At 45.2% G+C, this 25123-nt stretch overlaps 1 protein-coding gene across 2 annotated transcripts in view; it reads right to left on the reverse strand.

The window, feature by feature from the left end:
• The window catches only part of LOC129702146 (diacylglycerol kinase theta-like), a 131689-nt gene that overhangs the window by 72814 nt on the left and 33752 nt on the right, over positions 1-25123 (reverse strand). For both annotated transcript variants that reach the window (XM_055643757.1, XM_055643765.1), the window contains exons 8-10: positions 15347-15447; positions 14343-14563; positions 7920-8010 (exon numbers count right to left, since the gene is read on the reverse strand). In XM_055643757.1, coding sequence (XP_055499732.1) covers positions 7920-8010; positions 14343-14563; positions 15347-15447 — 413 coding nt within the window. The remainder of the gene's footprint in view (positions 1-7919; positions 8011-14342; positions 14564-15346; positions 15448-25123) is intronic.

Consider the following 25123-nt stretch of genomic DNA (forward strand, 5'->3'; position numbering starts at 1 on the left):
CTCTGTGGCTAAAAGCAGCTTCAGAGCCTTACTTCAGAGCCTTCAGAGCATTACCGGTGGGGGCGCTGCACTGGCAGCAGCCCTGTCAGCAGCGTGTTAGTCTTTTCAACTTTTTTTATTTTTTTAGTATGTCTTAAAGTCTGTTTTTAGTGTTTCTTAGTGTGTTTTGTGTGGGGGGTGGTGTGGGGGGGTAAGGGGGAAACCGTTTCGGCCGCCTCCTCCATGGAGAGGCGACTTTTTCCAGGTCGCCTCCCCCGTGGCCTAACAGCGAGGATCGGCGCGGCCTTTCCCGGAGACGCGCCCGGGGCTCGGGACTCCGGCGGCGGGTGCAGCGTGGACTGTCAGCACGGAGCTGGGGCTCGCTGGAGGGGAGCGCTCCGTTCCGTTGGCCCGCAGCAGACGGCAGCCTGAAGCCGCGGTCTGCACAGCTCCAGCTGGCGCGGCGTCTACAGCCCGGGATCCCTCGTGGGGGACCCGGGGGGAAGAAGAAGCTTCCACCGCCGGCCCGCGGCCAACTTCTACCGCGGGTCCGGTATGGACTTACATCACCCCTGGAGGGGAGCTTCGACCGCCGGCCCTGCAGACTGCGGTGCTTACGGCTGCGACGTGGAGGGAACTTTAAATCTTCGGCCGCCGGCCTGCGGCCTACACCAACTAAAAGCCGCGGTCTCCGGTGGGGAGGAGCCGACTCTGGACTTACCTGGACTTGTACCTTGTCCTTTTACCATCTGGACGCCCGCAGCAACGGCTGCGGAGGGTTGAGGTCCCGACCACGGGGGAAATGGAGAAGGACTGGCCAAATTGTGTGCCTTCCACCACAGTGATGAATGCTGTGGTGGATGTTTATGTTAAAAATTTATTGTGTTTTTGTGTGTGCCCTTTATCATTGTATCGCTGCTGACGTATCATTTCACTTGCACTTTTTGTGCAATGTGACAAATAAACGTTGTATTGTATTACTGAAGGTGGCTGGAGCTGGTGGCACCAGTAACCATGTGGAAAATGTCCTCATTGTTTTTCTGGCTTCAGCAGCTTGGATGCGGTATGGATCCTGCAGTTGATTTGCCTGGGAATGGTGGCGCAGAAGGTTGCACATGGTTCTCTCACAGCTCCAGCGATCAAAAGGTTCGATCCTGACCTCCGGTGGTGTCCGTGTCAGAGTTACACCTTTTCCCTGTGACCAAGCGGGATTTCCCCGGCCGCTCTGGTTTCCTACCACATCCCCAAAGAACGTAGGTTAATCTGCCGCTGTAAATTAACCCGAGTGTGTCGGTGAGTAATGGAATCTGGGACAGTTGACGAGCATGTGAGAGAGAATAAATTACAGGGAAATGAATGGGGAATGTGATTGATGGGATTGCTGTCAGAGCTGGCATCGCCTTGATGGGCCAAATGGCCTCCTTCCATGTTGAAAGAAAGTCAGCTCTCTGCTGTTGATTTATGGGATATTCATGAAATATCATGCGCCGGTCGATAGCCTTTGCAGAGTTCATGATGGAATGCAATGATGTAACCAGTTGTAATTATGGTACCAATTATGGTATCTACACCGGATGATAGTCCACCGAACAATATAGGAAAACATTTTCATATTTACAATTAAGGGCCAATTGTATTCGGGTTTGTAATAAAAACTCATTTTAATATAGATCAATGTGAGGTTATCCACTTTGGTGGAAAAAACAAGGGGGCAGATTATTATCTCAATGGCATTAGGTTAGGTAAGGGGAAGGTACAGAGAGACCTGGGCTTCCTTGTGATTGAAGCAGTCCAGCGCAGGTTCACGAGATTGATCCCTGGGATGGTGGGACTGTCATATGAGGAAAGACTAGGCTTGTATTCACTGGAGTTTAGAAGGATGAGGGGGAATCTTATAGAATCATAAAATTATAAAAGGACTGGATAAGCTAGATGCAGGAAAAAATGTTCCCAATGTTGGGCAGGTCCAGAACCAGGGGCCACACTTAGAATAAAGGGGAGGTATTTTAAGACTGAGGTGAGAACAAACTTTTTCACCCAGAGAGTTGTGAATTTATGGAATTCCTGCCACAGAGGGCAGTGGAGGCCAAATCACTGGATGGATTTAAGACAGTTAGATAGATCTAGGAACTAGTGGAGTCAAGGGATATGGAGAGAAGGCAGGCACGGGTTATTGATAGGGGACGATCAGCCATGATCACAATGAATGGCGGTGCTGGCTCGAAGGGCTGAATGGCCTCCTCCTGTACCTATTTTCAATGTTTCTACCCGAGTTTAAATTAAAACTTGGGCCAGGCGCTGGGAAACTCTGGGATGCCACTGCTGAACATCTGAGCTTTGTCTTTCATTCAGAGGTTCGTGGGTGACAGTAAGGCTCTGAAAACTTTGTTTTGTGTGAAAGGGGTGGATTCTGGGCAGATCTGCCCAATCAGCAATGTTTTGAGCCGCTGCTTTTTATACAGTTTAAGTCGCGACGGTGGGACGGCTGCTCTGACAGTAGAGAGACACACACCGCCATGCCTCTGGTCTACGGAACCTTGGTGTTGGGGGAAAAAATAACGTTAATGTTCAATTTACCTATTCTTTTTGTTAGAAGTTTACCAACGTTTTGATGAGAGATAAATTAAGGGAATAAAATAATCTTACTAGACACAAAAAGCTGGAGTAACTCAGCCAAGCCGGCAGCATCTCTGGAGAGAAGGGTCGAAATGTTTTTTCAGTCTGAAGAAGGGACTCGACCAGAAACGTCACCCATTCTTTCTCTCCAGAAATGCTGCATGTCCCGCTGAGTTACTCCCAGCATTTTGTGTCTATCTTCAAATGGACTTTTGAATGCAATTTTGGAAGGATTGTTTTTTGAAACAAACTGCTCTAAAAGTTTGAAGGAAGGAATTGCAGATACTAGTGTAAACCAAAGATAGACACAAAATGATGGACTAACTCAGCTGGTCAGGCAGCATCTCTGGAGAAAAGAAATAGGTGATGTTTTGGGTCGAGATCGTTCTTCAGGCTGGGTCTTTTTATAGTGAAAACACGTCGGTAGTCGTTGTTGGCTCAAGAGTAACTCGGGAGAGGAACTTGGTAATTCGGTAGAGGAACTTGGTACATCGCAGAAATGAATAGTAAATGGCAAACTTAGACATACATGTGGGAACTCGTTTGAACTCGTGAACGTAAACTTGGAATCTCGTAGACAACCACGAGTTTGATTTTTTCTTTCAGTCGGGATCACTCGTGGGTGGACCCGCACCGTGAGACAGGGCCATAACACAGTGAGGCCCAACAAAAGCACCTTCTGGCACGGCACGTTACAGCTTTCTGGACTTAGTATTAACTTCTACAACTTCAAAGACCTAACTGTCATAAAGGCAGTCATACAGCACGGAGACAGGCCATTCAGACCAACTTGTCCATGTTGACCAAGGTTTCCCACCTCCCTGCGTTTGGCCCATATCCCTCTAAACCTGCCTCAACTACCTCCACTGGCAGTTCACTCGAGAGGGAGGAGAAAGCTAGAAAAACGAGATGGGGATGGGGCAAGCCATGCAATTAGTAGGGCCTTCATCAGCCAGAGCATTGAGTAACAGAAGTTGGGAGGAACTGCAGATGCTGGTTTACACCAAAGTAATGTTTTCAGTTCTGGACACCATGTTATAGGAAATATGTTAAGTTGAAAAGGCTGCAGAGAAGATTTACAAGGATGTTGCCAGAATTCGAGGGTCTGAGCTATAGGGAGAGGTTGTGCAGGCTGGAACTCTATTCCTTGGAGCAGGAGGATGAGGAATGATCTCATGAGAGGAATTGATCGGGTAGACGCACGGAATCCCTTGCCCAGAGTAACCATATAACCATATATAACCATATAACAATTACAGCACGGAAACAGGCCATCTCGACCCTTCTAGTCCGTGCCGAACACGTATTCTCCCCTAGTCCCATATACCTGCGCTCAGACCATAACCCTCCATTCCTTTCATGTCCATATAACTATCCAATTTATTTTTAAATGATAAAAACGAACCTGCCTCCACCACCTTCACTGGAAGCTCATTCCACACAGCCACCACTCTCTGAGTAAAGAAGTTCCCCCTCATGTTACCCCTAAACTTCAGTCCCTTAATTCTCAAGTCATGTCCCCTTGTTTGAATCTTCCCTACTCTCAGTGGGAAAAGCTTATCCACATCAACTCTGTCTATCCCTCTCATCATTTTAAAGACTTCTATCAAATCCCCCCTTAACCTTCTGCGCTCCAAAGAATAAAGCCCTAACTTGTTCAACCTTTCTCTGTAACTTAGTTGTTGAAACCCAGGCAACATTCTAGTAAATCTCCTCTGTACTCTCTCTATTTTGTTGACATCCTTCCTATAATTAGGCGACCAAAATTGTACACCATACTCCAGAAATGGCCTCACCAATGCCTTGTACAATTTTAACATTACATCCCAACTTCTATACTCAATGCTCTGATTTATAAAGGCCAGCACACCAAAAGCTTTCTTTACCACCCTATCTACATGAGATTCCACTTTCAGGGAACTGTGCACAGTTATTCCCAGATCCCTCTGTTCACCTACATTCTTCAATTCCCTACCATTTACATTGTACGTCCTATTTTGATTTGTCCTGCCAAGATGTAGCACCTCACACTTATCAGCATTAAACTCCATCTGCCATCTTTCAGCCCACTCTTCCAACTGGCATAAATCTCTCTGTAGACATTGAAAATCTACTTCATTATCCACAATCCCACCTATCTTAGTATCATCTGCATACTTACTAATCCAATTTACCACACCATCATCCAGATCATTGATGTACATGACAAACAACAGTGGACCCAACACAGATCCCTGTGGCACCCAACTAGTCACTGGCCTCCAACCTGACAAACAACCATCCACCATTACTCTCTGGCATCTCCCATTCAGCCACTGTTGAACCCATCTTGCTACTCCACCATTAATACCCAACAATTGAACCTTCTTAACCAACCTTCCGTGAGGAACCTTGTCAAAGGCCTTACTGAAGTCCATATATACAACATCCACTGTTTTACCCTCATCAATTTCCCAAGTAACCTCTTCATAAAATTCAAGAAGATTAGTCAAACATGACCTTCCAGGCACAAATCCATGTTGACTGTTCCTAATTAGACCCTGTTTATTCAGATGCTTATATATATTATCTCTAAGTATCCTTTCCATTAATTTGCCCACCACTGACGTCAAACTAACAGGTCTATAATTGCTAGGTTTACTCTTAGACCCCTTTTTAAACAATGGAACAACATGCGCAGTACGCCAATCCTCCGGCACTATTCCCTTTTCTAATGACATTTGAAATATTTCTGTCATAGCCCCTGCTATTTCTACACTAACTTCCCTCAATGTCCTAGGGAATATCCTGTCCAGACCCGGAGACTTATCCACTTTTATATTTCTCAAAAGTGTCAGTACTTCCTCTTCTTTGAATCTCATAGTTTCCATAGCTACTCTACTTGTTTCCCTTACCTCACATAATTCAATATCCTTCTCCTTGGTGAATACCTAAGAAAAGAAATTGTTCAATATCTCCCCCATCTCTTTTCGCTCTGCAGATAGCTGTCCACTCTGACTCTCTAATGGACCAATGTTATCCCTCATTATCCTTTTGCTATTAATATAGCTGTAGACACTCTTTGGATTTACTTTTACCTTATTTGCCAAAGCAACCTCATATGTTCTTTTAGCTTTTCTAATCTCTTTCTGAAGATTCTTTTTACATTCTTTATACTCCTCAAGTACCTCATTTACTCCATGCTGCCTATAATTATTGTAGATCTCTCTCTTTTTCCGAACCGTGTCCAATTTCCCTTGAAAACCATGGCTCTTTCCAATTTTTACTATTTCCTTTCAACCGAACAGGGACATAAAGATTCTGTACTCTTAAATTTCACCTTTAAATGTCCTCCATTTCTCTTAACACATCTTTCCCATAAAACAAACTGTCCCAATTTACTCCTTTTAAATCTTTTCGCATCTCCTCAAAGTTAGCCTTTCTCCAATCAAAAATCTCAACCCTAGGTCCAGTTCTGACCCTCTCCATAATTATATTGAAACTAATGGTAACCATATAACCATATAACAATTACATCACAGAAACAGGCCATCTCGACCCTTCTAGTCCGTGCCGAACACATATTCTCCCCTAGTCCCATATACCTGCGCTCAGACCATAACCTTCCATTCCCTTCCCGTCCATATAACTATCCAATTTATTTTTAAATGATAAAAACGAACCTGCCTCCACCACCTTCACTGGAAGCTCATTCCACACAGCCACCACTCTCTGAGTAAAGAAGTTCCCCCTCATGTTACCCCTAAACTTCAGTCCCTTAATTCTCAAGTCATGATCCCTTGTTTGAATCTTCCCTACTCTCAGTGGGAAAAGCTTTTCCACGTCAACTCTGTCTATCCCTCTCATAATTTTAAAAAACCTCTAGCAAGTCCCCCCTTAACCTTCTGCGCTCCAAAGAACAAAGCCCTAACTTGTTCAACCTTTCTCTGTAACTTAGTTGCTGAAACCCAGGCAACATTCTAGTAAATCTCCTCTGTACTCTCTCTATTTTGTTGACATCCTTCCTATAATTAGGCGACCAAAATTGCACACCATACTCCAGAATTGGTATTATGATCACTGGTCCCGAACACATACCTCTGCCACCTGACCCGTCTTATTTCCTAACAGGAGATCCAGCACCGCCCCTTCTCTAGTAGGAACTTCTATGTATTGCTGCAAAAAGCTATCCTGCACACATTTTACAAACTCCAACCCATCCAGCCCATTTACAGAATGTGTTTCCCAGTCTATGTGTGGAAAATTGAAATCTCCCACAATCACTACCTTGTGCTTACTACTAATATCTGCAATCTCCTTACATATTTGCTCTTCCAATTCTCTCTCCCCATTTGGCGGTCTATAATACACCCCTATAAGTGTTGCTACCCCTTTCCCATTTCTCAGTTCCACCCAAATAGCCTCCCTAGACGAGCCCTCTAATCTATCCTGCCAAAGCACTGCTGTAATATCTTCCCTGATATGCAATGCAACACCTCCACCTCTTGCCCCTCAAATTCTATCACACCTGAAGCAACGAAATCCTGGAATATTTAGTTTCCAATCACAGCCCTCCTGCAACCATGTTTCACTGATCGCCACAACATCATACTTCCAGGTGTCAATCCAGGCTCTAAGTTCATCCACCTTTCTTACAATGCTCCTAGCATTAAAATATACACATTTAAGAAACCCACCCTCTCTTATTCTCTGCAGTAGGGGAATCAAGATCCATAGGACATAGGTTAAAGGTGAAAGGGGAAACATTTTATGGGAATCTGAGGGGGAACCTTTTCACACAAAGGGTGGTGGGTGCAGAGAACGGATTGCTGGTGGTGGCAGTTCAATCAGGGACTATCTCAATCTTTGAGAGGCATTTAGACAGGTACATGGATAGGGCCGTTTTAGCGGGCCAAACACAGGCAGGTAGGACTAGTGTAGCTGGGACATGTTGGCCGGTGTGGACAAGTGTGGGTGAGTGCCAATCATAGCCCTTACCTGAATCCACCTACCACTCGCCAGGCTCTGCCCCACCCCACCGCTCTTTTCCAGCTTTCTGCTCGCTATTCAATCAGTCTGGAGTAGGGTCTTGACTCGAAATGTTGCCTGTCTATTCCCCCCACATATGTTGCCTGACCTGCTGAGTTCCTCCAGCACACTGCAGTGCATATTATTTGTGAAAGGACTGATGGGAATATTCTGAGGGCTGACCTGGACTCCATGAACAACCTTCCCCCCTATATCATGAGAAAGACAATGATATGTTATAGACCAGCAAAAGCAGCGGACCCGAGGCAATCCATGCCAGTCAGTTACATGGAGCAAAGATGTCGAGTGGATCTGACCTGCAGCCCAAGTTGTAGAAGCACCTCCTGAATGACTGCTCTCACTGTGGTCTCCATTGTTACAGGAATGGAGATGTAGGCCACGCCAAACCTGAAACACAATTAAACACAAACAGATCAAGTTCATAAGTGATTGGAGTAGAATCATTTCATTCGGCCCATCAGGTCTACTCCACCATTAAATCATGGCTGATCTATCTTTCCCTCTTAACCCCATTCTCCTGCCTTCTCTCAATAACCCTGACACCCGTATTAATTAAGAATTTATCTATCTCTGCCTTAAAAATATCCATTGACGGCCTCCACAGCCCTATGTGGCAATGAATTCCACAGATGTAAAGGGATCACTGGTTGGTGCGGACTCAGTACGCCGAAAGGCATGTTTCTGTGCTGTATCTCTAAACTCTTAAACTAAACTAAACAAAGGCAGAATTAAAGCTGAAATGACTAGAGTCAAAAATGTAATTATTTTGTTGTTCATCTCCCAATTGCAGATAATTCTGCTGCAGATATTTTGAAATATGAAATGATATTTAGACTGATTTAGAGCAGGATGGGCCAATTGGGCTATCTTAGAAGGATAGCAATAAGTTGGAAAGGGTGCAGAAGAGATTCACCAGGGTGTTACCTGGGCTTGCGGGCTTGCGTTATAGGGAGAGAATGGGTAGGCTGGGAAGTGGAAGGCTGAGTGGTGATCTTATTGAGGTGTACAAAATCACGAGGGGCATGAATAAAATGAATGCTTTATCCCAGGGCCTGTTTCCATGCTGTGTGACTAGGGCTCCTTGACTCATCCCAACGACAGACAAAAAACATTGAAAATAGGTACAGGAGTAGGCCATTCGGCCCTTCATGCTAGCTTTCAATATGAACATGGCTGATTATCCAAAATCAATACCCCGTTCCTGCTTTCTCCCCATATCCCTTGGTTCCGTTAGCCCTAATCTAACTCTCTCTTGAATACATCCAGTGAATTGGCCTCCGCTGCCTTCTGTGAGGCTGTCCAATCTAATAATAATTTTACAGTGCATTCAGAATATATTCAAACCCCTTCACTTTTTCCACATTTTGTTACGTTACAGCCTTATTCTAAAATGGATTAAAGTATTTTTTTATGATCAATCTACACACAATACATAACAAAATAACAAAAACAGGTGTTTAGAAATTTTTGCAAAGTAAACAAAAATAAATAACTGAAATATCACATTTACATAACTATTCAGACCCGTTCCTCAGTACTTTGTTGAGGCACCCTACAGCCTCAAGTCTTCTTGGGTATGAAGCTACAAGCTTGGCACGCCTGTATTTGGGTAACTTCTCCCATTCTTCTCTGCAGATTCTCTCAAGCTTTGTCAGGTTGGATGTGGAGCGTAGATGCACAGCTATTTTCAGGTCCCTCCAGAGATGTTTGATTGGGTTCAAGTCTGGGCTCTGGCTGGGCCACTCAAGGCCATTCACAGACGTGTCACGAAGCCACTCCTGCGTTGTCTTGGCTGTGTGCTTTGGGTCGTTGTCCTGTTAGAAGGTGAACATCTGCCCCAGTCTGAGGTCCAGAACGCTGGAGCAGGTTTTCATCAAAGGGCCTGTCCCACTTGCCGATTTTTTCGGCAACTGCCGGCATCATTGACTGACGTATCAGATCACCGATAAATTTGCGGCGTGATGACGTATTGATGCGCGGTGTTTTTTCAAGTGTCGCAACATTTTTTTTGTCGTCGCCGGATTTTGAAATGTTCATAATCTTTTGCCTGCAGTCACAAAAAAATCGGCAAGTGGGACTGGCCCTTTAAGATCTCTCTGTACTTTGCTCTGTTCATCTTTCCCTCGATCCTGACTAGTTTCCAAGTTCCTGCCGCTGAAAAACATCCCCACAGCATGATGCTGCCACCACCATGCTTCACCGTAGGTATGGTATTGGCCAGGTGATGAGCGGTGCCTGATTTCCTCCAGACGTGACACTTGGCATTCAGGCCAAAGAATTCAATCTTGGTTTCATCAGACCAGAGAATCTGGTTTCTCATGGTCTGAGAGTCCTTTATCTACTCCAAGCGGGTTGTTGTGTGCCTTTTACTGATGAGTGGCTTCCTTCTGGCCACTCGACCATAAAGGCCTGATTGGTGGAGTGCTGCAGATATAGTTGTCCTTCTAGAAGGCTCTCCCATCTCCACAGAGGAACTCTGTCAGAGTGACCATCGGGTTCTTGGTCACCTCCCTGACCAAGGTCCTTCTCCCGCGATTGCTCAGTTTGGCCAGGCGGCCAGCTCTATGAAGAGTCCTGTTGGTTCCAAAGTTCTTCCATTTGAGAATGACGGAGGCCACTGTGTTCTTCGGGACCTGCAATGCTTCAGAAATTGTTTATACCCTTCCCCAGATCTGTGTCTCACACAATCCTGTCCCGGCGGTCTACGGACAATTCCTTCGTCTTCATGGCTTGGTTTTTGCTCTGACATACACTGTTCACTGTGGGACCTTATATAGACAGGTGTGTGCCTTTCCAAATCATGTCCAATCAATTTAATTTACCACTGGTGGACTCCAATCAAGTTGTAGAAACATCTCAAGGATAATCAATAGAAATAGAATGAACCTAAGCTCAATTTTGAGTGTCATAGCAAAGGATCCGAAAATTTATGCAAATGTGATATTTCAGTTATTTCTTTTTAATCACTTTGCAAAAACTTCTAAACACCTGTTTTTGCTTCTTCATTCTGGGCAATTGTGTGTAAATTTATGATTTAAAAAATCCATTTTTTAAATAAGGCTGTAACGTAACACAATGTGGAAAAAGTGAAGGAGTCTGAATACTTTCTGAATGCACTGTATATGTTTCTATAAGATACTAAGATACTGAGTTGGATGATCAGCCATGATCATATTGATGAGGCCATTCGGCAGGCTCGGGGCCGAATGGCCTACTCCTGCACCTAATTTCTATGTTTCTATACCCTCTCATCCTACTTTCCAGTGAATATAAGCCCATTCTTTCATATGTCAGTCTCGCCATCCTGGTGAACCTACGCTGCACTCCCTCAATAGCAAGAATGTCCTTCCTCAAATTAGGAGACCAAAATTGCCCTCAATATGCCAGGTGTGGTCTTACCAAGGCACTGTACAACTGCAGTAGGACCTCCTTGCTCCTATACTCAAATCCTTAGCTTTCTTCACTGCCTGCTGTACCTGCATGCTTACTTTCAGTGATTGATGAACAAGGACATCTAGGTCTCGATGTATTTCCCCTTTTCCTAATCTGACACCATTCAGATAATAATCTGCCTTCCTGTTCTTGCCACCAAAGTGGATAACCTCACGTTTATCCACTTTCTACTGCATCTGCGATGTTTCTGCCCACTCACCCTGCAGCCTCATAGTATCCATCCAGCTTTGAGTCATCCGCAAACCTGGAGATATTATAACCATATAACAATTACAGCACGGAAACAGGCCATCTCGGCCCTACAAGTCCGTGCCGAACAACTTTTTCCCCTTAGTCCCACCTACCTGCACTCGTACCATAACCCTCCATTCCCTTCTCATCCATATGCCTATCCAATTTATTTTTAAATGATACCAACAAACCTAACTCCACCACTTCCACTGGAAGCTCATTCCACACCACTATCACTCTCTGAGTAAAGAAGTTCCCCCTCACCCCTAAACGTCTGTCCCTTAATTCTGAAGTCATGTCCTCTTGTTTGGATCTTCCCTATTCTCAAAGGGAAAAGCTGGTCCACATCAACTCTGTCTATCCCTCTCATCATTTTAAAGACCTCTATCAAGTCCCCTCTTAACCTTCTGCGCTCCAGAGAATAAAGACCTAACTTATTCAACCTTTCTCTGTAACTTAGTTGTTGAAACCCAGGCAACATTCTAGTAAATCTCCTCTGTACTCTCTCTATTTTGTTGACATCCTTCCTATAATTGGGCGACCAAAATTGTACACCATACTCCAGATTTGGTCTCACCAATGCCTTGTACAATTTTAACATTACATCCCAGCTTCTATACTCAATGCTCTGATTTATAAAGGCTAGCATACCAAAAGCTTTCTTTACCACCCTATCTATATGAGATTCCACCTTCAAGGAACTATGCATGATTATTCCCAGATCCCTCTGTTCAACTGTATTCTTCAATTCCCTACCATTTACCATGTACGTCCTATTTTGATTTGTCCTGCCAAGGTGTAGCACCTCACATTTATCAGCATTAAACTCCATCTGCCATCTTTCAGCCCATGCTTCCAAATGGCCTAAATCACTCTGTAGACGTTGGAAATCCTCTTCATTATCCACAACACCCCCTATCTTGGTATCATCTGCATACTTACTAATCCAATTTACCACACCTTCATCCAGATCATTGATGTACATGACAAACAACAAAGGACCCAACACCGATCCCTGAGGCACCCCACTAGTCACCTGCCTCCAACCCGACAAACAACCATCCACCATTACCCTCTGGCTTCTCCCATTCAGCCACTGTTGAATCCATCTTGCTACTCCTGCATTTATACCCAACAGTTGAACCTTCTTAACCAACCTCCCATGAGGAACCTTGTCAAAGGCCTTACTAAAGTCCATATAGACAACATCCACTGCTTTACCCTCGTCAATTTCCCTAGTAACCTCTTCAAAAAATTCAAGAAGATTAGTCAAACATGACCTTCCAGGCACAAATCCATGCTGACTGTTCCTAATCAGACCATGTTTATCCAGATGCTTATATATATTATCTCGAAGTATCTTTTCCATTAATTTGCCCACCACTGAAGTCAAACTAACAGGCCTATAATTGCTAGGTTTACTCTTAGAACCCTTTTTAAACAATGGAACAACATGCGCAGTACGCCAATCCTCGGGGACTATTCCTGTTTCTAAATGACATTTGAAATATTTCTGTCATAGCCCCGGCTATTTCTACACTAACTTCCCTCAATGTCCTAGGGAATATCCTGTCAGGACCTGGAGACTTATCCACTTTTATATTTTTCAAAAGTGTCAGTACTTCTTTTACTTTGAAACTCATAGTATCCATAGCTACTCTACTAGTTTCCCTTACCTCACATAATTCAATATCCTTCTCCTTGGTGAATACCAAAGAAAATAAATTGTTCAATATCTCCCCCATCTTTTTTGGCTCTGCAGATAGCTGTCCACTCTGTCTCTCCAATGGACCAATTTTATCCCCCGTTATCCTTTTACTATTAATATAGCTGTAGAAACCCTTTGGATTTACTTTCACCTTACTTGCCAAAGCAATCTCATGTCTTCTTTTAGCTTTTCTAATTTCTTTCTTAAGATTCTTTTTACATTCCTTATACTCCTCAAGCACCTCATTTACTCCATGCTGCCTATAATTATTGTGGATCTCCTTCCGAACAAGATGTCCAATTTCCCTTGAAAACCAGTGATTGATGAACAAGGATATTATATTTAATTCCTTTGTCTAAATCGTTAATATATATTGTTAATAACGGGACCCAGCACTGAGACATGCGGCACCCCTCTAGTCACTGCCTGCCATTCTGAAAAGGACCCGTTAATTCCCAATCGTTGCTTCCTGTCTGCCAACCAGTTCTCTCTCCATGTCAATACCCGACCCCCAATACCATGTGCTCTAATTTTGCACACTAATCTCTTGTGTGGGACCTTGTCAAAGGCCTTTTGAAAGTCCAGATACACCACATCCACTGGCTCGCCCTTATCCATTATACTTGTTACATCCTCAAAACAGGTTAACTGGTCAATAATTCCCCGTTTTCTCTCTTCTTCCTTTCTTAAAAAGTGGGGTTACATTGGCTACCCTCCAGTACACAGAAACTGATCCAGAGTCTATAGAACATCGGAGAATGATCACCAATGCATCCATGATTTCTTGGGCCATCTCCTTGAGTAATCTGGGATGCAGACCATCAGGACCTGTGGATTTATCTGCCTTCAGTCCCAACAGTTTACCAAACACCTAATGTGGATTCCCTTCAGTTCCTCCCTCCCACTAGATCCTAGGTCCCCTCGTATTTCTGGGAGCTTGTTTGTGTCTTCCTTGGTGAAGACAGAACCAAAGTACTCGTTTAACTGGTCTGCGATTTCCTTGTTTCCCATTATAAATTCACCTGTTTCTGACTGTAAGGGACCTAAATTTGTCTTCACTAATCTTTTCCTCTTCATGTATCTAAATAAGCTTTTCCAGTCAGTTTTTATATTCCCCACAAGCTCATATTTCATGCTCTATTGTCCCCCCTCTTAATTAACCCCTTTGTGCTCCTCTGTTGAGTTCTAACTTGGTATGAGCTGAATACAGTTGTGGTCGCAGGTGTGAAAGATTACTGCTTAACCCGCTGCATCACAGCCATTTACTCAGGAATAGTAATGTCATTAACATCATTCTAATTTCACACTGACTGACACCAGTCCTTACTTTAACCATTCGGGATATATTCTGACGACTTCAGATTGCTTTGGCTTTGCTCGCAGAACCCAGGCCTCAGGAATAGTGTCCCGGAACACTGGCAGCTTCCTGCTCTCCACACTCTCCCCATTCCTGTTGACATCTTCACCGAGCAGCGCGTCCTGGCTTAAAACCTGGAGTTCGTAGTCCTGGGGGTTGCCTGGAATGTAGAATATTCTCAGCGCAGCTTCCTGGAGAGGAGATTCCAATACAACGCATCAGTAAACACTACCCTCCGGCTGTCTCGCTGCCACAGGGACCCCTAGACGTGAAAACTGATCCAAAACAGGCATAAGTCACTCCATTGGATACCATGGGCCCTTTCTACCAAAGCATTGTGAAATCTAACTCTTTGTGCTTCACTTTTAAAAAACAATGTTTGGAGACACAGAATTGAATGAGCATGGCGAAAGGAAAGGAGGGGACTAGATTCATGGCTCTTTCCAAATAACACCACAACAACCTGCTTTCACTATCTGGATCTTTCAGAGGTGACAACCAATGTGATAGCGGAGGTTTTAATGGAAAATTTCCATGCAGTTCAACGGAAAGCAATTGGTCTCCACGCATAGTTTAGTTTAGCTTAAAGTTACAACGTGGAAACTGGCCCGTCGGCCCACTGAGTCCACACCGACCAGCGATCCCCGCACACCAACACTATACAACACACACTAGGGACAATTTACATTTATACAAAGCCAATTAACCTACAAACCTGTACGTCTTTGGAATGTGGGAGGAAACTGAAGTTCTCGGAGAAAACCCAGGTGGTCACGGGGAGAATGTACAAATGCCGTTCAGACAGCACCTATAGTCGAGTTTGAACCTGGGTCTATGGCGTTGTAAGCGATGTAAGGCAGCAATTCTACCGCTGTACCACCATGCCGCCCTTTTCTTAGTTACAGAAGACACAAGGCAGGAGGTTACACCGTCTTATTGTAAGGATATTTAAATTGATCTTTGAATTCACTTACCACTGCTTCTTCTATTTTTGAAATGCGTGGAACGGTAATTAATCTAAATTGATTGCGTTTCACTGTGTCATTACCATCGAATATCTTTAACGTCTGTTTACCTGAGAACAATTAACATAATGGCAATATAAAGAAAACAAAACAGGAAACAGTTTTGGCAGGAATACTATAAAGCAATTAATTTACTATAATCATGAAGAAGGTCGAGGAAGCTGCACTGTGTGACCACCACGTTCAACTACACTACGTCCACTTTTTAAGCTGCAAAGGGTGCAGTAAAGATTTACGAGGATGTTGCCAGAACTCTAGGGAGAGGTGGGCAGGCTAGGACTTTATTCCTTAGAGTGCAGGAGGATGAGGGAAGATCTCCTAGGAGTACAAAATCATGAGTGGAATAGATGGGGTAAATGCACAGTCTTTTTCCCAGGGTACGGGATCAAGGAGCAGGGGTGCTGAGGAAGAGGATTTCTTGGAATGTGTGCGGGATAGTTATCTAAATCAACATGTAGAGGAACCAACGAGAGAGCAGGCTATTTTAGACTGGGTATTGAGTAATGAGGAAGGGTTAGTTAGCAATCTTGTTGTGCGTGCCCCCTTGGGCAAGAGTGACCATAATATGGTTGAGTTCTTCATTAGGATGGAGAGTGACATTGTTAATTCAGAAACAATGGTTCTGAACTTAAAGAAAGGTAACTTTGAGGGTATGAGACGTAAATTGGCCAAGATTGACTGGTAATTAATTCTAAAAGGGTTGACGGTGGATATGCAATGGAAGACATTTAAAGACTGCATGGATGAACAACAAAAATTGTTCATCCCAGTTTGGCAAAACATAGAAACATAGAAATTAGGTGAAGGAGTAGGCCATTCGGCCCTTCGAGCCTGCACTGCCATTCAATATGATCATGGCTGATCATCCAACTCAGTATCCCGTACCTGCCTTCTCTCCATACCCCCTGATCCCCTTAGCCACAAGGGCCACATCCAACTCCCTCTTAAATATAGCCAATGAACTGGCCTCAACTACCCTCTGTGGCAGAGAGTTCCAGAGATTCACCACTCTCTGTGTGAATAAAGTTCTTCTCATCTCGGTTTTAAAGGATTTCCCCCTTATCCTTAAGCTGTGACCCCTTGTCCTGGACTTCCCCAACATCGGGAACAATCTTCCTGCATCTAGCCTGTCCAACCGCTTAAGAATTTTGTAAGTTTCTGTAAGATCCCCTCTCAATCTCCTAAATTTTAGAGAGTATAAACCAAGTCTATCCAGTCTTTCTTCATAAGACAGTCCTGACATCCCAGGAATCAGTCTGGTGAACCTTCTCTGCACTCCCTCTATGGCAATAATGTCCTTCCTCAGATTTGGAGACCAAAACTGTACACAATACTCCAGGTGTGGTCTCACCAAGACCCTGTACAACTGCAGTAGAACCTCACTGCTCCTATACTCAAATCCTTTTGCAATGAAAGCTAACATACCATTTGCTTTCTTTACTGCCTGCTGTACCTGCATGCCTACCTTCAATGACTGGTGTACCATGACACCCAGGTCTCGCTGCATCTCCCCCTTTCCCAATCGGCCACCATTTAGATAATAGTCTGCTTTCCCGTTTTTGCCACCAAAATGGATAACCTCACATTTATCCACATTATACTGCATCTGCCAAACATTTGCCCACTCACCCAGCCTATCCAAGTCACCTTGCAGTCTCCTAGCATCCTCCTCACAGCTAACACTGCCCCCCAGCTTAGTGTCATCCGCAAACTTGGAGATATTGCCTTCAATTCCCTCATCGAGATCATTAATATATATTGTAAATAGCTGGGGTCCCAGCACTGAGCCTTGCGGTATCCCACTAGTCACTGCCTGCCATTGTGAAAATGACCCGTTTACTCCTACTCTTTGCTTCCTGTTTGCCAGCCAGTTCTCAATCCACATCAATACTGAACCTCCAATGCCATGTGCTTTAAGTTTGTATACTAATCTCTTATGTGGGACCTTGTCAAAAGCCTTCTGGAAGTCCAGATACACCACATACACTGGTTCTCCCCTATCCACGCTACTAGTTGCATCCTCGAAAAATTCTATAAGGTTCGTCAGACATGATTTACCTTTCGTAAATCCATGCTGACTTTGTCCAATGATTTCACCACTTTCCAAATGTGCTGCTATCCCATCTTTAATAACTGACTCTAGCAGTTTCCCCACTACCGATGTTAGACTAACTGGTCTGTAATTCCCCGTTTTCTCTCTCCCTCCCTTCTTAAAAAATTTGTACGCATCATCCTTCGCTAGAATAAATCAGGGAAGGTAGTACATCCGTGGATAACAAGGGAAATCAGGGATAGTATCAAAGCGAAGGATGATGCGTACAAATTAGCCAGAAAAAGCAGCATACCGGAGGACTGGGAGAAATTCAGAGACCAGCATAGGAGGACAAAAAGCTTAATTAGGAAAGGAAAAATAGATTATGAAAGAAAACTGGCAGGGAACATAAAAACTGACTGCAAAAGTTTTTATAGATATGTGAAAAGAAAGAGATTAGTTAAAACAAATGTAGGTCCCTTGCAGTCAGAAACAGGTGAGTTGATCATGGGGAACAAGGATATGGCGGACCAATTGAATAACTACTTTGGTTCCGTCTTCACTAAGGAAGACATAAATAATTTGCCGGAAATAGCAGGGGACTGCGGGTCAAAGGAGTTGGAGGAATTGAGTGAAATCCAGGTTAGCCGGGTAGTGGTGCTGGGTAAATTGAATGGATTAAAGGTCGATAAATCCCCAGGGTCAGATAGGCTGCATCCCAGAGTACTTAAGGAAGTAGCTCCAGAAATAGTGGATGCATTAGTAATAATCTTTCAAAACTCTTTAGATTCTGGAGTAGTTCCTGAGGATTGGCGGGTAGCAAACGTAACCCCACTTTTTAAGAAGGGAGGGAGAGAGAAAACAGGGAATTACAGACCAGTTAGTCTAACATCGGTAGTGGGGAAACATCTAGAGTCAGTTATTAAAGATGGGATAGCAGCACATTTGGAAAGTGGTGAAATCATTGGACAAAGTCAGCATGGATTTACAAAAGGTAAATCATGTCTGACGAATCTTATAGAATTTTTCGAGGATGTAACTAGTAGCGTGGATAGGCGAGAACCAGTGGATATGGTGTATCTGGATTTCCAGAAGGCTTTCGACAAGGTCCCACATAAGAGATTAGTATGCAAACTTAAAGCACACGGCATTGGGGGTTCAGTATTGATGTGGATAGAGAACTGGCTGGCAAACAGGAAGCAAAGAGTGGGAGTAAACGGGTCCTTTTCACAATGGCAGGCAGTGACTAGTGGGGTACCGCAAGGCTCAGTGCTGGGACCCCAGCTATTTACAATATATATTAATGATCTCGATGAGGGAATTGAAGGAAATATCTCCAAGTTTGCGGATGACACTAAGCTGGGGGGCAGTGTTAGCTGTGAGGAGGATGCTAAGAGACTGCAAGGTGACTTGGATAGGCTGGGTGAGTGGGCAAATGTTTGGCAGATGCAGTATAATGTGAATAAATGTGAGGTTATCCATTTTGGTGGCAAAAACAGGAAAGCAGACTATTATCTAAATGGTGGCCGGCTAGGAAAAGGGGAGATGCAGCGAGACCTGGGTGTCATGGTACACCAGTCATTGAAAGTAGGCATGCAGGTGCAGCAGGCAGTGAAGAAAGCGAATGGTATGTTAGCTTTCATAGCAAAAGGATTTGAGTATAGGAGCAGGGAGATTCTACTGCAGTTGTACAGGGTCTTGGTGAGACCACACCTGGACTACTGCGTACAGTTTTGGTCTCCAAATCTGAGGAAGGACATTATTGCCATAGAGGGAGTGCAGAGACGGTTCACCAGACTGATTCCTGGGATGGCAGGACTGTCTTATGAAGACTGGATAGACTTGGTTTATACTCTCTAGAATTTAGGAGATTGCGAGGGGATCTTATAGAAACTTACAAAATTCTTAAGGGGTTGGACAGGCTAGATGCAGGAAGATTGCTCCCGATGTTGGGGAAGTCCAGGACAAGGGGTCACAGCTTAAGGATAAGGGGGAAATCCTTTAAAACTGAGATGAGAAGAACTTTTTTCACACAGAGAGTGGTGAATCTCTGGAACTCTCTGCCACAGAGGGTAGTCGAGGCCAGTTCATTGGCTATATTTAAGAGGGAGTTAGATGTGGCCCTTGTGGCTAAGGGGATCAGAGGGTATGGAGAGAATGCAGGTGCGGGATACTGAGTTGGATGATCAGCCATGATCATATTGAATGACGGTGCAGGCTCGAAGGGCCGAATGGCCTACTCCTGCACCTAATTTCTATGTAAGAACTAGAGGACATAGGTTTATGGTGAGAGGGTAAGGATATGGATAAGAAGGAACTGCAGATGCTGATTTAAACGGAATATAGACACAAAAAGCTGGAGTAACTCAGCAGGACCAGCAGCACCTCTGGAGAAAAGGAATAGGTGACGTTTCGGGTCGAGACCTTTCTTCAGACTGGTTAGGGATATGGGAAACTGAGAGATATAGATGGTGATGTGGAGAGATAAAGAACAATTCCTTCTTATACATATCCTGCCTTAGCAGGGCAAAGAATATCATCAAAGACAGCTCCCATCCTGCGTTTGGACTGTTCGACCTGCTGCCCTCTGGAAGGCGCTATAGGTGCATCAAATCCAGGACAAATAGACTCAGGAATAGTTGCTTTCCGAAAATTATAACTACTCTTCATTCAAATTCACACATGCACTGACTTCACAGCCCAACACCCGGACTTCCATCTGTGTATATGTATATAGCGCCGCAGAATTGTGCACCTATTCCCCCCCCCCCCCCTCCCTTCTCCCTTGTTTTGTTTTCTTCTGTTTCTTGTTTTTTTTATACTAAATTATATGTATGCACTGAGTACGAGCAGCTTTTAATTTCATTGTACATGTATAGTGACAATAAATGGCATATCATATCATATCAATGAATGAAAGATATGCAAAAAAGTATCGATGATAAAGGAAACAGGCCATTGTAAGCTCTTTGTAGGATGAAAATGAGAAGCTAGTGTGACTTGGATGGGGGAGAGGGATAGAGAGAGAGGGCATGCCGGGGCTACCTGAAGTTAGAGAAATCAATATTTATACCACTGGGCTGTAAGCTGCCCAAGCGAAATATGAGATGCTGTTCCTCCAATTTGGATTTAGCCTCACTCTGACAATGGAGGAGACTGAGGACAGAAAAGTCTGTGTAGGAATGGGAAGGAGAATTAAAGTATCCAGCAACCGGGAGATCAGGTTGGTTCACACGGGCTGAGCGAAGGTGTTCCGCAAAACAATCGCCAAGTCTGCATTTGGTCCACATCTTGAACAACGGATACAGTAGATGAGGTTGAAGGAGGTGCAAGTGAACCTCTATGGAGGGAGGAGGTAGTGACAGGTGTTGCAGGGGGAGGTTCCTGGGGAGGGGGTGGTTTGGGCAGGAAGGGATGAGTTAACCAGGGAGTTGCGGAGGGAATGGTCTCTGCGGAAGGGTGGAGGGAAAATGTGGTTAGTGGTGGGATCCCGTTGGAGGTTGGAAATTTCAGAGGATCACAATGCCCTCCATAATGTTTGGGACAAAGACCCATCATTTGTTTATTATCCTCCGTACTCCACAATTTGAGATTTGTAATAGAAAAAAAACCACATGTGGTTAAAGTGCAAATTGTCAGATTTTATTAAAGGCCATTTTTATACATTTTAGTTTCACCATGTAGAAATTACAGCTGTGTTTATACATAGTCCCCCCATCTCAGGGCATCATAATGTTTGGGACACGTCTTCACAGGCATTTGTAATTGCTCAGGTGTGTTTAATTGCCTCCTTAATGTAGATGTAAGAGAACTCTCAGCACCTAGTATTTCCTCCAGTCTTTCCATCACCTTTGAAAACTTTTATTGCTGTTTATCAACATGAGTACCAAAGTTGTGTTAATGAAAGTTAAAGAAGCCATTATGAGACTGAGAAACAAGAACAAAACTGTTAGACATCAGCCAAACCATAGGTTTACCAAAATCAACTGTTTGGAACATCATATTCTCAGCGCAGCTTCCTGGTGAGGTCGATGGGCCTGTTTAGTTTTGTTTGAGATACAGCGTGGAAACAGGCTCTTTGGCCTACCGAGTCCGCGCCGACCAGCAATCCCCGCATATTAACACTATCCTACACAGACAAGGGGTGGCATGGTGGCGCAACGATAAGAGTTGCTGCCTGACAGGGCCAGAAACCCGGGTTCGATCCTCACCGCGGGTGCTGTCTGTACAGAATTTATACTTTCTCCCCGTGACTGCATGAGTTTTCTCCAGCTACTCCAGTTTCCTCCAAAGACGTACAGGTTTGTACGTTAATTATCTTCTATAAAATTGTCTCAGTAGCATAGTGTTAGTGTACAGACTGATCGCTGGTCGGTGCGGACCTGGTGGCTGAAGGGCCTGTTTTCGCGCTGTATCTCTAAACTGTAAATAAACTAAACTAAACACTAGGGACAATTTACATATATACCAAGCCAATTAACCTACATACCTTTGGAACGTGGAAGGAAGCCGATCTCGGTACAAACTCTCTACAGGTCAAGGTCGGTATCGAGCCCATGTCTCTGGCGCGGAAAGGCAGCAACTCTACCGCTGCGCCACCGTACCGCCCACCTGTCTGTGCTGTGCGAATCTATGAATCTCTGCACAATTGTATATATGCCGATGACAGCAAGGAGGTGGCCCTTAGACAAGTTACTTCCTGATGTTGTCATTGGCCAAAGGCTGCACTTTATTTCTGTTCTCTCCCTGCCAAACAATAACTTCAAGATTATTTTGGAAACAGGAAGGATATTCAAATTAATCCATTCAACCAACACACGTTGAACATTTCCGGGGTTTGGCTTACCGAATAGTGAAAGGCTTAGATAGCGTGGATGTGGAGAGGATGTTTCCACTAGTGGGAGAGTCTAGCACCAGCAGACATAACCTCAGACTTAAAGGAGGTTCCTTTAGGAAGGAGTAGAGGAGGAATTTCTTTAGTCAGAGGGTGGTTAATCGGTGGAATTCATTGCACAGGAGATTGTGGATATTTTTAAAGCAGAGATAGATAGATTCTTCATTAGTGCGTGTGTCAGGGGTTATGGGGAGAAGGCAGGAGAGTGGGGTTGAGAGGAATAGATCAGCCATGATTAAATGGCGGAGTGGTCAAAGGAGCCGAAAGGCCTAATTCTGCATCCTATCATTTATGACCTTACGAACTATGACAGTCATTGAGTGGAAGCTGTGGATACTTTCAACAATGAAAAACAAAGAGTAGGCAGCTCCCAGAGAATGATCAGAAAATGTAACGAGATGCTGACCTAATTCAAGGAGAGAATCACCAGAATCGATTGATGACTTGATGAATCAAATTGGCATTAAATAAGGAACACTATCCAACTGTAGCTTTCTTTCATCTACTCTAAGCAACTTTTGGAATTGGGAATTTGGCTCCTGTTACCAAAACAAGTTCTTGGAGGCACATTTAATTGGGAAATAGGAACACACTTGTAAATTTTCTCTGGACTCTTTCCAGCTTAACAACATCTTTTCTTCAGCAGGCTGACCAAAACTGAATACAATGGTCCAAATGCTGCTTCACCAACGTCTTGTACAACTGCAACTTCTATACTCAATACCATAGCTGATGAAGGCCAATGTACTAAAAACCTTCTTCACTACCCAGTATACCTGTGACACCACTTTAAGGGAACTATATATGAACTGCAGATCCCTCTGCTCTACAACTCTCCCAGAGCCCTGTCATCCACTGTGAAGGACCTGCCCTGGTTTGACTTCCTAAAATGCAACACCTCACACTTATCTGCATTAACCTCCATTAACCATTCCTCAGCCCACTTGCCCAACTGATCATGATATAACAGGGCTGCCAACTCTCACGCTTTGAGCGTGAGACTCACGCCCTCAAGCAAACTCTCACGCCCTCACGCTGATCAGAAATTTCTCACGCTCAGCGGTGAGAAATTTTGCGATCAACAAAAATTTCAAAACTCGGATAAACTGCATGGTCCGCGGGTGTTGGAGAGCCGGGTCTGCGGGAAGGATAGGAGCAGAAGCAGCGGCGGGAACAGATGCGGGGAGCCGGGACTTGCGAGTGTTTGCGGCGCTGTCGAGTGTTTGCGGGGCTGACGCTGCAGCTCTGGCCATGGAGCACTCCGGACAGTGCGAGTGTCCCGGGCCGCGGAGCCGTCGGAAGCGCCGCTGCCGAGAGAATCTCTGCCGAAGGGACAGACTCTCAAAGGGAGGTGGAGAGAGAGGGGAAGGAGACAGGGAGACAGTGGGGGGGCGAGAGAGGTAGAAGGGGGGTGAGAGGAGAGCGAGGGGAGAGACAGAGGGGGTGTGAATGGAGGGAGAGAAGAGAGGGGGGAGAGAGAGGTAAAAGGGAGAGGGTGAGAGTGAGGTGGGAGGGGGGACGAGAGAGAGGGGTGAGGGAAGAATGAGGGAAGAGAGAGGGGGTGGAGAGAGAGGAGAGGGTAGGAGAGAATGGGGGAGAGAGGGGGGTAAAAGAGAGGGGTGGTAAAAGAGAGAGGGAGAGAGGGGGAAGAAGAAACGGGGAAAGATAAGAGGGGCAAGAGAAAGAGGAGAGACAGAGTAGAAAGAGATGGGGAGAGAGAGCAAGGGGGAGAGTGAGGTGGGAGGGAGAAAAAGGGGGTAGACGGAGAGAGATATGAGAGAGGGGGGGGGAGAGCGAGAGCGAGGTGAGAGGAGAGAGAGAGAGAGAGAGCGAGAGAGAGAGAGAGAGAGAGAGAGAGAGAGGCAGGGAGAAAGAGAGAGAGAGGGGAGAGAGAGAGAGAGAGAGGGGAAAGAGAGAGAGAGAGAGGGGGAGAGAGAGAGAGAGAGAGAGGGGGGGGGAGGGAGAAGGAGAGAGAGGGAGGGGGAGAGAAAGGGAGGGGGAGATAGAGAAGGGAGAGAGAGAGAGAGAGAGGGAGATAGAGGGAGGGAGGAGAGAGGGGGATGGAGTGAGAAAGAGAGGGAGAGAGGGGGAAGAGAGAGACGGGGGAGAGAGAGGGAGAGAGAGAGAGAGAGAAAGAGAGGGGAGAGAGAGAGAGAGAGAGGGAGAGAGAGAGGGGAGAGAGAGAGAGGGAGGGAGAGAGGAGGAGAGAGAGAGAGAGAGAGGGAGGGGGGAGAGAGGAGAGAGAGGGGGAGAGAGAGAGAGAGAGAGAGAGAAGGGGAGAGAGTGAGAGGGGTGAGACAGGGGAGAGAGAGAGGGGGAGGGGGAGAGAGGGAGAGAGAGGGGGGGAGAGAGGGGGTTGAGAGGAGAGAGAGTGAGAGAGGGGGAGAGAGAGAGGGGAGAGAGAGAGGGATGAGAGTGAGATGGGAGGGAGAGAGAGAGGGGAGAGAAAGGGAGGTGGAGAGAGGGGAGAGAGAGAGGGGGGAGAGGGAGAGGGGGATAGAGAGGCAGGGCTGCCAACTCCCATGCATTGAGCGTGAGAATCACGCATTTCACCAAATTCTCACGCTGATCACAAATTTCTCTCGCTCTGTTGTGAGAAATTCTGTGATCAACGAAAATTTCAAAACTCATATCAACTGCATGGGCCGTGGGTGTTGGAAGCGGAAGCAGCGGCGGGGACAGATGCGGACGGGGAGCGGGGCAGGAGAGTGTTTGCCGGGCTGGCGAGTCGCTCACTGCAGCTCCGGCCATGGAGCAGCCTCAGTGCAAGAGTCCCGGGCCGTCGGAGGCGTCGAAGCGC

This window comes from Leucoraja erinacea, chromosome 1 (genome assembly GCF_028641065.1).
Source record: "Leucoraja erinacea ecotype New England chromosome 1, Leri_hhj_1, whole genome shotgun sequence".
Taxonomy (NCBI): Eukaryota; Metazoa; Chordata; class Chondrichthyes; order Rajiformes; family Rajidae; genus Leucoraja; species Leucoraja erinaceus.